The following is a 14368-nucleotide window of genomic DNA, read 5'->3' as shown; positions in this document are numbered from 1 at the left end:
AAGTTAGGTTTGATATACCCGGAATTGAAATTTAGCAATAATACTTATATCAAAATAATACAAAAATTTAGAGTTATTTTATCTTTATATTCTATGTAAAACGAATATAAAAATGTATTATGATACAGTTACTCTTATCACAAATTATAAACTGACTATCACAAATTATAAACTGTTTTGTGTGTCACTCCATAATTATTATACTATTTTATTTTATTAAAAACTTATCATAACCTAAAAACAAGAATTAAAATTACAATTTTATTTTCTTTCAAACTAATATTTGAAAAGAAAAGAAAAAGTTGTTGGAATTGCACTAAAACTTTAGTGTGAAGTGATGCCTACTGTTGACTAACAAGCTTGGCCCATTCTTTTGGCTCTTGAGCATTTATCAGAAAAGTTGACTTGACGATATGAAGACACATTCAAAGTTAGGTTCCGTACTGGAACAACCAAGCATTCAATCAAAATGTAAGTAGCATGGAAGGGACATCTTGTTTTTGGTTTCTATAAAAAGCAAGCACCAAACTCAATCCCTGTGCAGTGATCAGCCATAAACTTTACTCACCACGCTCCAAGCGAAACCATGATCAAACATGTTCTTTGTTTTTTAGTATTCCTGCACGCATTTCATCAAACACATGCAGTTCAGTACACGGTCATCAACAAGGCTCTCTCAACTTCTGGTGGAGTAGCTTTCCGTGACAAAATAGGAGCAGACTACGCGAAGCAAACGCTTGACTCTGCCACCCAATTCATATGGAGGGTCCTTCAGCTGAACAACCCCGGTGACAGAAAAAACGTGCAGAAGGTAACTTTATACGTGGATGACATGGATGGAGTTGCGTATGCCAGCAACAACGAGATCCATCTGAGTGGAAGATATGTTGGAAATTACCAAGGGGATGTGAAGAGAGAGATTACGGGGGTGCTGTATCATGAAATGGTCCACATTTGGCAGTGGAATGGAAATGGTGGTGCTCCTGGGGGGTTAATCGAAGGCATAGCAGACTACGTGAGGCTGAAGGCAAACTATGCACCGAGCCACTGGGTAAAACCGGGCCAAGGTCAGAAATGGGACCAGGGTTATGATGTTACTGCTCGTTTTCTTGACTATTGTGAGAGTCTGAAAAGTGGGTTTGTGGCAGAACTGAACCAGAAGATGAGAACTGCTTATAGTGATCAATTCTTTGTTGATATATTGGGGAAGTCAGTGGATCAGCTTTGGAATGAGTATAAGGCTAAGTATGGGAATCTACCCTAATTCATCGGTTAAGAACTTCCTCCTTCAAAAATAAGCGACTCTGTCCATCATTTTCTATCTTCCGTTGTAACTCATATTGCAAGAGAATAAACATTTACAACATATAAATCATTATCAGCTATTCTATCCTTGATTAAAAGTTTAAATGTATGGTTGATTTTCTGTTTTATTTTTGCTGGATCATATACCCTGTCACTTAAATGAGAAGAATCTCAATTGAGAAAAAAATATGTCACTTAAATGGAAAAGGAGCTAACACTCACTTAAGCTTTTAACCTTATTTCTGTTTTTGAGTTATTTTTCCACAGCAAACATACTTAAGTAGTTCATATTTTTCTTAAGCCTACAATTCCAAATCTTACCGATACATATTTTAACAGTATCAACATTTCTAATAATATAAACAGTCCTCATCATTATGACTTATATTTTTAACTTTCATCATTCGATTCTTATTATAAATTAAACATTTATTTAACTTTATTATTTTGATACGTTCAATAATTTTATTATTTTTTTAGGGATTTAGATAAAAAATAATTTAAATTAAATAGGCTTTCATCCTGCAATCTTATATATTTTTAATGATAAAATTGTAATAAATTTTCAAATTTCAAAATAGAGAATTCCTCATATACTTGTTTGACCTTATATGAAGAATTTAAGGTTGAAACATTAACAACCCTATTTAAGAATTAAAACTTATTTAGTTTTCACTGAATACTTATTCTAACCCACACAATTGTCTCATAGTACTTCAAGTAAAAATAAATAACAAATTATATTCAATACAACTTCATCTTTCAACTATTTAAGATTTTCTTTAATGATAAAATTATGAAAAGAATTTTACATTTTAAAACGGATAATATCTTAAATATAGTGATTTAAAAAAAAATATATAAAAAACAAACAATTTTGTTTTATTGAATTGATGTTTCAACACATATAATAATTTTATAAATTACCACTATTAATATTTTATAATTTTTTAAGTTATATAAAGTGAACTTTATTTCAACAGTGAAGGATGAAATCGGGATTACTTCAACTCACTTTAATTGTTTTAATTCTTAAACTTTTGGATCTCTTCTCCTTTTATCATAAATAATTGATGAAACCTAATTATTAAATAAAATTCTCAAACAATTGTGCATATTGATTTACTTCTTTAACTTTATAGTGCAAAGGGTTTTGGTTTGAGAGTTAAATAGATAGACCATTGAAAAGTTAGAGGTTTCAAATTTGAATAGAAATACATTGACATTCCTTTTAGAAGAAAAAAAAAGATACTCTCTTTCACAGTTCTCTTTATTAATATAATAATAATAATTAAAAATAAATATAAAAATTTACGGATTTTATTATTATATTAATAAAAACAATAGTTAATAATTTCTTTAAAAAAAACAAGGGTGTTAAAATATATTTTACCTTCTAAATCTTTTTTTTGGAATAGTTTAATGAAATTGACTAGTACACTTTTTAATAATTTATTTTTAAATTTTAAAGATAAATTAAGATTCAACCATATAATTAATAAAACCAGTTAAACTATATTTTTTTACTATGAAATTTAAAATAATAAACTTGTAATTTTTTTTATATATGATTAAAATTTTTAAATTTCTATTTAATATAAATTTAGGCTCAAAGTTTAGAAATTTTCCTAATGTTCAATAATTAGAAAAACAATAATTTATAAAGAATACATTTTACATATATAGAAAATAATAGCACTCCTATAACTTATCTTTTATAACATAAGTAATTCTCCATCCTTCATCTAGCTAACTAATAATAGCACAATAAAGTTTTTTACACAAATTTCAGGTTGTACCTTATCTCCAGCATGCACTGTGTAACTTCCATTGATCATAAATCTTCATTTAACTTGTATTTTTAACACATTTAATGAAAAATAACGTTTTGGTGCTTATGATTATAAAAGAATTAGTATTTAAATTAGTTTTTAATTTAAATTTAAAGACTAATTTAAAGTTAATAATAATAAATGACTAAAATATCGATAGTTAATATTAAAAACTAATTATAAATTTAATTTACAAACTACAAAGAAATTATTTGTAGTTGATAAAATTATTTTTAACTTTTTATCTCTAAATTGATATTTAATTATTTACTTATGATTGATGATTATTTTTGTTGTTGTTGACACTTCTCACTAGAATGGACTAGATCATATACTATACACACCACAACTACCAGGAAATGAGAAACAAACATACATTTAAAACCAAGTCAATGGCGTGAAGACCTCTACCCTCTCTTTTAAAGCATTATAATTATTTTGACTCTTCAACATGAGCATGCATGTCCTTCCTTCTAGAACTTACATTTTATTGATAAAAATAATGTACAATTCTTAATTAAAATTATAATTTATAATCAATTTCTCTGATATTTATTTTTAATTCATAACATTTTTATTTCATTCCGTGGTTTATACTTAAATTTTCTTTTATCATATATTTAACCTGCACACTTCCTTACAAAGATAAATAAAATAAATAAATTGAGTTATAATGGAATAAATTAATATATATATATATATATAGTTTAATATCAGGATAATTTTCAAAAACATAAGTTATAATTAAAAGTAAATAAATAAAATCATTATAAATCTTAATAACAAAATTATACTTAAAATAAAAATTAAATAATACACACTAAATATCAGAATTTAAATTATTTATTTTATTATTTTAGTAAAATAAAATAAAGGATCTCTATAGCATACATGGAACTTAATTATGCAATTTTCCCTGCAACTTTTTTTTCACTAAATTTTCAATTCGGGCAGTTATATAGAAAATCATATATAATAAAGACGTCATCATACACAATATAAGAAAGCAATCAAGAATAATTAATGATTACACTCATCCTCAAAGTAATTTCAGAAATTAAACTTAAAGGAAACAGTATTTCAAAATACAGACAATAATCGATAACATCCTAACAATAATCGATAACATCCTAAGGAGACTAGGCAGCAGCATTGTCCTCAACTTCTAAGGCCGTCTCCAAAAAAACCTCCTCGCCATCTACTCCCACCAAAGTGGATGATCATCGCAAAAGAAACATACACAAGCAACACAAACAAGCAAGGGTGAGCTAGATATAAAAAAAAGCATGTTATTCAACCTCACACGACATGCAAAAGTCACTCAAAACATGGTAAAATGACATCACAAGACTTATTACTTTATAAACCGACTCGTCCGGACTAGAATGATTACCGAGCTATGGCGGGTTATGCACTCGTGGTGGCCTCTACTGCTTTGCAAAGCCGTTGCCAATGGGTTCCACCCTACCACACTCACGAGGTTAGTCCGTTTCGCGCCCTGGAGCATACTGGAAGCCTCCAAGACTAGGACCTCCTGCTACTCCTCACCACATGGATCAATCCTCTCTACTTGAGAATGAAAGACCATTGGAGCGTCAGGAAAACCCCCAAGACTGAGCTACCATGCAATCATTCTACACATACTTGAATCTCAACAAGAGAATTCACTGTGGATCACAACATGAGGCACCACCATGCAACCCCCTGTGAGGTCCATGGAATTACGTCCATCAAACATACCTTGAAAATCACATACTTTCACTTTTACATTGCATACAAACATAGATATAGTACTAATTATACTTCAAAAGACCACAAACAACTTAATAAGTCATAAAAAATCACATGAAACCATTCCATGTACATTAACAAACAATAACAGTCTAAGAAAACCCACTAAACAACACAAAATCCATTAAACTCATACTTAGACCAGGAAAATAACTTTGAAACTATCACCAACAGTTTCGGAAAGGCCCAAAACCCCTAAAATGACCTAAAGAACGTCCAAAAATGATATCTGGAACCCCGAAAACCACCCAAAACTGTCCTGGATGATTTTCCGACGACAATAATCGATTATCATATGTGATAATCGATTATTTGCGAGAGCTTTGAAGAGGATACAACTCTCTGACTAAAATAGTCGATTATCAAGTGAGATAATCGATTATTCTTATCAGTTTTTGACAGTAACGTGATTTTTCTGGTTTTGGTGCATCTTAAACATATTCAAATGAACAATTTAAAATCTGTAACACTAATATTGATATGAAACATGTTTATAGATGAAAGTAAAGTATTGCATTGGTCATTTGGATAGGAATTAGATGTACTAAACCAACTCAATTTCTACTTCAAAACATCAAACTCAATAACTAGAGGACCCCAAACCCAATTCTAACACTCTGTATCTATTCTGACCAATTTGGTGACTCAAACAAGTCACAATCCACTTGCTAAGACTGCCCCAATAGCCTAATTATACCCAGAACCCCTAACTCTCAAATTCACTACCTCACTCCCTCCAAAAGGACCTTTATTTTCATCCTAGTAGAGATCTTTCTTTACTCCAATTGGTCACCGGAGAGGACCCAGAAGTCTGAACGCATCAAACTCATCTTCGACGCCAGCGCATATGACTAGTCACAACTGACTGGACCAGGCCAGGGCTGCTCTATGATCAGGGATGTGCCAACTCAGGTTTTTAAGGTTCCTCTATCCTACCAATAAAGAAAGGCTCTCAACAATTAACAATTAATTTATTTAAATTATCTACCCTGATCTCTTATGCTCTAAATCTGAAATGCCTAATTTTAATATTTTCACTTCCTCTCACAGCAACCTGAAACAGTACCTGTACATCTATTTAATACCCATATACATGCTATTACAGAACCCTTACTCCAGACCTTCCAACAAGATCAATTTCAGCCAACAAACTCTAAATTCATCACATCACAACATGCACAATTTCACAATTTCAGTTATAACACCCAATACAATAAAAGTCAACATTCATATGCATATATTTTTATAAAATAAATTCATACAAAAATAATTAGCTCCTCTTACCTTAGTGGTTACAAGCACAACACTCTTTAGAGGAAACTCCAAAACAGTACTCTTGCACAGAAGCAAGTTCAACAGGATCTACAAAACGTCAAATTGGGTACAGAGACGAGTTAGAATAGATAGAGAATCTAAAGAGGAAAATCATTGACTACATGCAACTAGAAAATTGCATGCCCTAGGTTCAAAGGAAAAAGGGGAAACATAAAAAGATAACTTACCCGTCCAAAACAAAAATCTAATCGGATCAAGGGAAAGCTCTCAACTCCGTGAACGAAAGCACATTACCTATTTGAAATTTCAACGGTGGGAAGTGGTGGAAAAGTAGAGAGAAGTCAGAGCAAGAAGAAGAAAATGAAGCTGAACTTAGAGAGAGAAAGAGGGACTGGATGAAGAACTCAAAGCTGGAAAATGAGACCTCTTCTAAGGTCCTAGTATCCTTAGCTTCTTGGGACAGGCTGCAGGGCCCAATAGCCTTACATTTTCAGGCTCTTACAAGTGCCCATTAAATAATTTTATACATTCAGTTATTTTGATTTTTATTTATTTATTGTGTAGTCTTCGTTTCTTTTAAAAAAAATAATATAGTTGTTTTACTTTTATTTCATTGCGGGAAATAAAAAATAATATTGAATTAGTAAAGAATACAGATACATAAATTTTTTTATAAAAGAAAATATTTATAAAACATTTTGAACTACCATGTGAAAGATGTTTTTTTGTTGTTGACACTTCTGAATAGAATGGACTAGATCATATACTATACACACCACAATTACCAGGAAATGAGAAACAAACATACATTTAAAACCAAGTCAATGGCGTGAACGACCTCTACCTTCTCTTTTATCTACACATAAAGCACTGTAATTATGCTTTGACGTGGCTGTGCATATCCATTTCTTCTTAGAACTTACATTTATTGATAAAAAATAATGTACAATTCTTAATTAAAATTATAATATATAATCAATTTCTCTGAGACTTATTTTTAATTCATAACTTTTTTAATTCATTCAGTGGTTTATACTTAAATTTTCTTTTATCATATATTTAACCCGTTGAAAAACACACTTCCTTAAAAAGATAAGTAAAATAAGAAAGTGAAATGAATTGAGTTATAATGGAATAAAAGAATAAATTTCCCCCTTACAATGTGTGTGTGTGTGTATATATATATATATATATATATATATATATATATATATATATATATATATATATATATATATATATATATATATATATATATATATATATATATATATATATATATATATATATATATATATATATATATATATATATATATATATATATATATATGGGGTTTGATAATTTGTGTATTTTCTTTTTTCAGTTGGTACATTTTAACAATGTCTATCGGATTTTAGTAGACAAAAATATTTTGATCATGAATTTTAAGTTTTAAGGTCAAGGTATTTAAATATTTTTCATTCTCAAAAACACAAAAAGAAAGAAAACAAGAAACTCTCAAACCCTTACTCACCTTCCTCATTCCTCTCAATCATTTCTCTTTCATCTCTCTCACTCCAACATTTTCTCTGTTATCCCTACTGTAGTTCCAACTGAAAAAAAAAACACTCGCCTAGCCCTAATCCACCTTCCTCACTTATCCAATTTGTTTCTCTCTCATCTCCATACTCTCTCTCACCCACACACATCAATTTTGATTATTTTGTTATTAAAGTGGAAAACAAATGTACGAACAAAGCGAGAGCAACAAATTGCGGTGTCACAGGTTGTTTTTAATTAACTTATAACTCTTTTCGGATTCGAATCTAAGAAAAAGATAAAAACAATTAAGATAAAAAAGAAGAATTCGAAAAATGATTAAAGATTTTGTTCCAATTTAATTGAATCTAGTACAAAAAAGATAATACAAAAAGAATACATGGATCTGAAACTATATTTCGTTTCAAATTGCCAGTATTTTAGTTTTTTTTAAGTATTTTTTTATGATATTGTTGTCCCGACCTATTCATGAATATAAGAAATAGCGAGAATTCTTGATTTCTCTCAATTCGAAAATTCAGGATTTGAATTGATGTCCTCTCATCGAATCCTCCTAATTGCATTGATTTATCCGAACGATTTCACTTTCATTGGAATTATGTGGGTGAGAAAGAGTACGGAGATGAGAAAGAAACAAATTGGATAAGTGAGGAAGGTAGATTAGTGTTAGGCGAGTGTTTCTGATTTGAGGGAAGTGAGTAAGGGTTTCAGGGTTTCTTGTTTTTTTGTAGTTTTGAGAATGAAAATTATTCAAATACTTTGACCTTAAAACTTATAATTTATGAAGATATTTTTATCTACTAAAACCCGGTACACATGGCTAAAATGTACCAATTGAAAAAAAAAGTGTACTAGCAAACCCCTACATATATATATATATAATTTTCAAAAACATAAATTATAATTAAAATAAATTTAAATAAAAATCATATTAAATAATATTCACTAAATACCATAATTGAAATAATTTTATTTTATTATTTTAGAAAAATAAAATAAAGAATCTCTTCTATAGCGTACGTGGAACTTAATCATGCAATTTTCCCTGCATTGGTGGGCCATTAAATGATTTTATACATTTCAGTTATTTTGAAATTTATTTATTTAATATGTAATTTCATTCTTTTTTAAAAAATAATGTAGTTATTTTACTTTTATTTTCATTGGGTGAAATGAAAAATAGTATTGAATTAGTAAAGAATACAGATACATAAATTTTTTTTATAAAATAAAATATTTATAATCTTTATTCTCTAAATTTAGTTTGGGTTTTATTTCATTTTAAAATTTAGTAGTGTCATAGCTGGAACCTCAACATAGGCTGAAAGTTATATAAATTCCATTAAATTAGAAGAAACAATTATTTCTTCCTAACTTAAATATATTACCAACATTTCTCATAACAATGCCTTTGAACTACTAAACTTTTTCGTTCATATCAAGACACAGATCCACGAAAAGGTTAAAATATATCCTAATTCGATACAAGTAACACTAATATTGTGAAAAAAATTTAAACTTATTGACTAAAAGTTTTTATTTTCAGTTATATCATACTATTATAGTTGAAAAATAAGAAGAAAATGACAAAAGGATATAAATTTCAATCATATAACAGTATCAACTGGAAAAAAAATTGAATGTTAGGGGGACTGGACACCTACTCTTTTCTTTATTCTTTATTTTAAAAAAAAATTCGTATAAGAAGTGAAAATATTTTTCTATTATTTTGTTTTAATTCACTGTTTTATCTTGTGCTATATAAACTTGAAATAGAGAATAAAATATAAAAATCTCTCACCAAACCTCTCCTAAAAATAATTTTTTCGTACATGATGTTTTTTTGGTGAATTCGGAAACAGGTATATAGTGGTACACAAAACCAAAAGGCATGTTGGAAAACATGATCCATTAAAGTATTATTGATGTAGCAAAAGCTGATGTTAGTATTGCCGAATTGCTGAAATAATTTCAGCAATGTCTTCAAATTTTCTTCTTTCTTTGAGAAGCATCTTAGCTAACTCAAGAGCTCGGCGTTCACAAGTTGCCCGTTTGGCAGCATCAGCAATGGATTCAAAATCCTGAACATGCGCCACACCAACAATTCTCCTGTCAATCAAGTAACACATGTCCATCAAATACAATACTATATCAATCACCATTTCAAATGCTCAAGTTATTAATTATATGACAAAGAAAAGAATGGCTAAATGGCATAGTTAACATAAACAAAAAAAATCCAAGAAATCATACTTAGATACACATACCATATATCTGCAATCTCACATTATCTTTTTGTGAAAAGAGGAAAATAAATTTGAGAGAAAAAGTCTCACCGTATCATTTTAGCAGCACCAAATCCAAGACTATCGTGAAACAAATTTGTCATGTATTTCTTCTGTACAAGGAGTTGAACCTCAGGATTGTTATAGATTGCTGGAAGATACGCTTCACCAGCACCATTACTGTGCTCATCCCAAAGTGAAGTGAATTTGTGATGGAAAAGGTTCCATGTGTCTTCGATTGTCTTCAGAATCCACTCCTTATAGGCCTGCACAACATAGAATTTTACATCAGGAATAACACTCATTTTCCACTACAATCAATGGTCTTCAGCAATTATTTAGGATTACAGTTTAAATGCCAAAGCTCATTATTTGAAGAACCCTGCATCGTGATGATGCAGTAACTCCTGTGACTAGAAAAGGCCACCTAAATGAGGTGAAGATACAACGGTTAAACAAAATGATACTTCAGCTAACAACAGATGCAGTTCTAACCAAATGTTCCACTTTGTTTTTAATAAAAGTACAATGTAATGAGTGCTTGATTTAGAATTAGCACAAATTCCAAGCATGTTCAAGTCAATCCATGGGTATGGTATCATGAATTTGAATGTCCATTTCGTGCTCTTGAATGAAAATCCAAACACACCAATAGAAGTACAAGGTCCGAGGATAAGAAATCTTCAACAAAATCCAAACAGGAGAAAGAACAGAAAGAGAGAAAGGAACTCCTAAAAAGTACTAAGTGCAAGACCATGTGCTGAACACAGACATGAAACAATTCTATCCCAAAACCAAGTCTTCACTTGTTAGTAGTGCTGGACTAAAACAAGCACATGGTATATTTTTTATCACTCATCAACAAGTACACCGGAATACTTCTCTTAGGATAACAAGGCAGCAGTAATTGGCACCTCAGACAAAACAAAAGAACAATACAGGAAATTAAGAACTACAAATAAGCACAGAGACAGCAAAAATCTGAAATAGCTGGTGCAAATGCCTTGATATGACTTAAAATATGTAGGACTCTTGAAGAAAACAAGCCTCTGTCATGAAACAAAACTACCAGAGTGAAATAAAAGATAAAACACTGAAAAATAGAGTCTAAGTTTTACTTAGATTATGGACAATAACCATAAATATGTGACTAAGTAACAACTATAGCACACAAAGATAAATAAAATAAATAAATTGAGTTATAATGGAATAAATTTAAAATATATATATATATATATATATATATATATATATATATATATAGTTTAATATCAGAATAATTTTCAAAAACATAGGTTATAATTAAAAATAAATAAATAAAATCATTATAAATCTTAATAACAAAATTATACTTAAAATAAAAATTAAATAATACACACTAATTATACTTAGAATTTTACATCAGGAATAAAACTCATTTTCCGCTACAATCAATGGTCTTCAGCAATCATTTAGGATTACAGTTTAAATGCCAAAGCTCAGCTGTTGATAAACAAAACAATGGTCCTTCAGCTAACAACAGGTGCAGTTCCAACCAAACGTTCCACTTTGATTTTAACAAAAGTACGATGTAATGAGTGCTTGATTTATAATTAGCACAAATTCCAAGCATGTTCAAGTCAATCCATGGGCATGGTATCATGAATTTGAATGTCCATTTCGTGCTCTTGAATGAAAATTCAAACACACCAATAGAAGTACAAGGTCCGAGGAGAAGAAATCTTCAACAAAGTCCAAACAGGAGAAAGAACAGAAAGAGAGAAAGGAACTCCTAAAAAGTACTAAGTGCAAGACCATGTGCTGAACACAGACATGAAAAAATTCTATCCCAAAACCAAGTCTTCACTTGTTAGTAGTGCTGGACTAAAAAAAGCACATGGTATATTTCTGGTTACTCATCAATAAGTACACCGGAATACTTCTCTTAGGATAGCAAGGCAACAGTCATTGGCACCTCAGACAAAACAAAAGAACAATACACGAAATTAAGAACTATAAATAAGCACAGAGACAGCAAAAAACAGAAATAGCTGGTGCAAATGCTTTGATATGTCTTGAAATATGTAGGACTCTTGAAGAAAACAAGCCTCTGTCATGAAACAAAACTACCAGAGTGAAATAAAAGGTACAGCACTGAAAAATAAAGAGTCTAAGTTTTACTTCGATTATGGACAATAACAATAAATGTGATAAATATGTGAATAAGTAACAACTATAGCATACAAAGAAGAGGATAAGTAAGGATCACGGAAGACATGGAAAAAGAGTTCCCACCTTTCGATCATTTGTTTCATCAGCATGTCCGTCTTGAGAAAAGAAGGCCAAAATCAAGTTTCCCAAGAATGCTCCAACATCAAAACCCATCGGTCCATAAAATGCAAATTCTGGATCAATAACTTGAGTTGATTCACCAGTAACCATCACAGAACCAGTGTGTAGATCACCATGTAATAGTGCCTGGGCCCTCTCGATGAACCTACAGGAACATAAATTCTTATTCTTAAAACAAAAATGTAACAACAAAACTATTATATATAATGGGTACAAAAAGTGTGTCACAATACATAGATTTCAGCTCAGCAACTTCAAGCTTCAGCAGGTTGTCTTCCCGGACAGCCTCAGCATCACGGTCAAGATAGGGCGTAGTCCAACGATTATATTCGGAAATTTTATAAGGATCAGAGAAAACGACCTGCTCAGTCAGCCTGCATAGCTCCACATTGCCACAAAATTCGGCAACTGCACGAAGCAAATATGCATTCAAATTAAGGGTAACACCCATAGATAAATTATGTGTAAGACCTCCCTTATAGTCACAAAAAGAGGATATCGTTCGGAGCAAATATAGATAAATTTCACAATGATACACTGATTGTACAAGAAAATAAAATGAATGTTGAACTATTTACTTGGTCCATGCCGTCTTTATTTAAAATTTTAGTTCATAAATTAGGAAACAGAATAGAGTAGATCCCTACACGAGTATAAAAGTTAGCTTTTGGTCATTTTGGTGGGTAAAACCATAATAAAAAAATCTGACAGATATAAGCTGTCACAAAAAGCCGTATAAATAAAAATAGTACTTTTCTCAAACAGGGACTGAACCTTAAAATGGAAACAGTTATCGAGATCATGGAATAGATTACCTAAAATGAATTAAGAGAGGCAAAATGAGTCAGTGTTCTAGCATAAGTTAAAATCAATTTATACTTCCAGACATTTGTAAGTTAAATCAATTTATAAACCCTAACATTTTTAGAAGTTCCCTAGTCTAGCTTCTCAATAAAGTGACAAGGGTAAGGTTATACCGTCTCGTTTGTGCTCAGTAGTAGAGCGGAAAAGCAGAGACGTGAAGAAGAGTGTCCTTGCCATGAAATCAGCCATATGCTCAGCTAAAAGAGGGTATTCAATTCCTGCAATCAACCCTTTTCTGAGGATTATATGCGGGGGCTCCAAGTAACGCATGGCGATCAAAGACATGGTACGATCAAAGTGATATACTTCAGGGACATGCTCAGGGCTCAAACGACCCTCTTCTTTCAGTGCCAGCGTCTCAAAATAAGCCCTCTCCTTTGTCATAGGCCACGATTCCCCAATGCAACGAACGTACGGCAGAGCCTATAACAAATTCAAAACCCCAAAGAGAGAAGTTTGAGCTTTGAAACAATTCAAAACCCCAAAGACAGAAGTCTGAGCTTTGAAACATTGAGACGAAAAAAGAAACGAAATTGGATATTGCCCATGATTTGTTGGAGCATAAGGCCTTTGGGTTTCGGATCGTGAAAGTGTCTGTTACCTGTTTGATGACAAGAGAACCTTTGGAGTTGGAAAGAATGTACACGAAGTTAAGATTGCCATCTCCGACTTCTTTAACAGACAAGTCATCGAAACTGTTGGCGAGTTTGGAGGAGAGAGCAGGAACGGACTTTATGTATTCGATGAGAGTCTTCTCGTCGAGCGGTCGGAACTCCGAGAAAACCATGGTGGCCGCCGATGGTGGCGAGGAGGAAGTGGAGCAATGGTACTCTCTCAAGTCCCAAATTGATGGAATCTTTGAAGTGCGTCTTACTATTCTTTATTTGGAAGAAGCACGCTAGAAGCTGAGATTTTTTTTTCACACCAATTTCATTTTGATTCTCCTAAACCCATATACACTGTGATTTTGTTTTGAGAAATTTAATTGTCATATTTTTTAATCAAGTAAGCTATGTGGTAATTTTTATTTAAGAATCTTATAGAATACTTATTCAAAACATTATCACAACATTGATACTGTTGACTATAAGAATTTAATATACAATAAATTATAAATTAATTAACTTTTAGAAATTATCCGAT

At 31.0% G+C, this 14368-nt stretch overlaps 2 protein-coding genes and 1 long non-coding RNA gene across 5 annotated transcripts; 1 reads left to right on the top strand and 2 right to left on the bottom strand.

Annotated features, from left to right (window-relative positions):
• The first annotated feature begins 203 nt into the window (after positions 1–203).
• Positions 204–1433, top strand: LOC108325255 (uncharacterized). The gene has a single exon (XM_052874868.1). The coding sequence runs from the start codon at positions 587–589 to the stop codon at positions 1262–1264; it is 678 nt and encodes a 225-aa protein (XP_052730828.1). The 5' UTR covers positions 204–586; the 3' UTR covers positions 1265–1433.
• A 2714-nt stretch (positions 1434–4147) lies between these two features.
• Positions 4148–6672, bottom strand: LOC108325777 (uncharacterized). 3 transcript variants are annotated; one of them, XR_008247804.1, is made up of 3 exons: positions 6431–6672; positions 6213–6290; positions 4148–4877 (listed from the first exon to the last, which is right to left on the bottom strand). It is a non-coding gene; the product is annotated as an uncharacterized LOC108325777 (long non-coding RNA). The 3 variants fall into 3 exon arrangements; XR_008247803.1 differs by having other exon boundaries at positions 4148–4841; XR_008247805.1 differs by having other exon boundaries at positions 4148–4804.
• Positions 6673–9530: 2858 nt separating this feature from the next.
• Positions 9531–14163, bottom strand: LOC108324885 (methylthioribose kinase). Its single transcript, XM_017557822.2, has 6 exons — positions 13827–14163; positions 13339–13648; positions 12595–12769; positions 12305–12506; positions 10082–10296; positions 9531–9854 (listed from the first exon to the last, which is right to left on the bottom strand). The coding sequence occupies exons 1-6, from the start codon at positions 14010–14012 to the stop codon at positions 9689–9691; spliced, it is 1254 nt and encodes a 417-aa protein (XP_017413311.1). The 5' UTR covers positions 14013–14163; the 3' UTR covers positions 9531–9688.
• Between the last annotated feature and the right edge of the window lie 205 nt (positions 14164–14368).

This window comes from Vigna angularis, chromosome 3 (assembly GCF_016808095.1).
Source record: "Vigna angularis cultivar LongXiaoDou No.4 chromosome 3, ASM1680809v1, whole genome shotgun sequence".
In the NCBI taxonomy this organism is placed as follows: Eukaryota; Viridiplantae; Streptophyta; class Magnoliopsida; order Fabales; family Fabaceae; genus Vigna; species Vigna angularis.
This window is presented reverse-complemented; position numbering and strand designations above follow the sequence as displayed.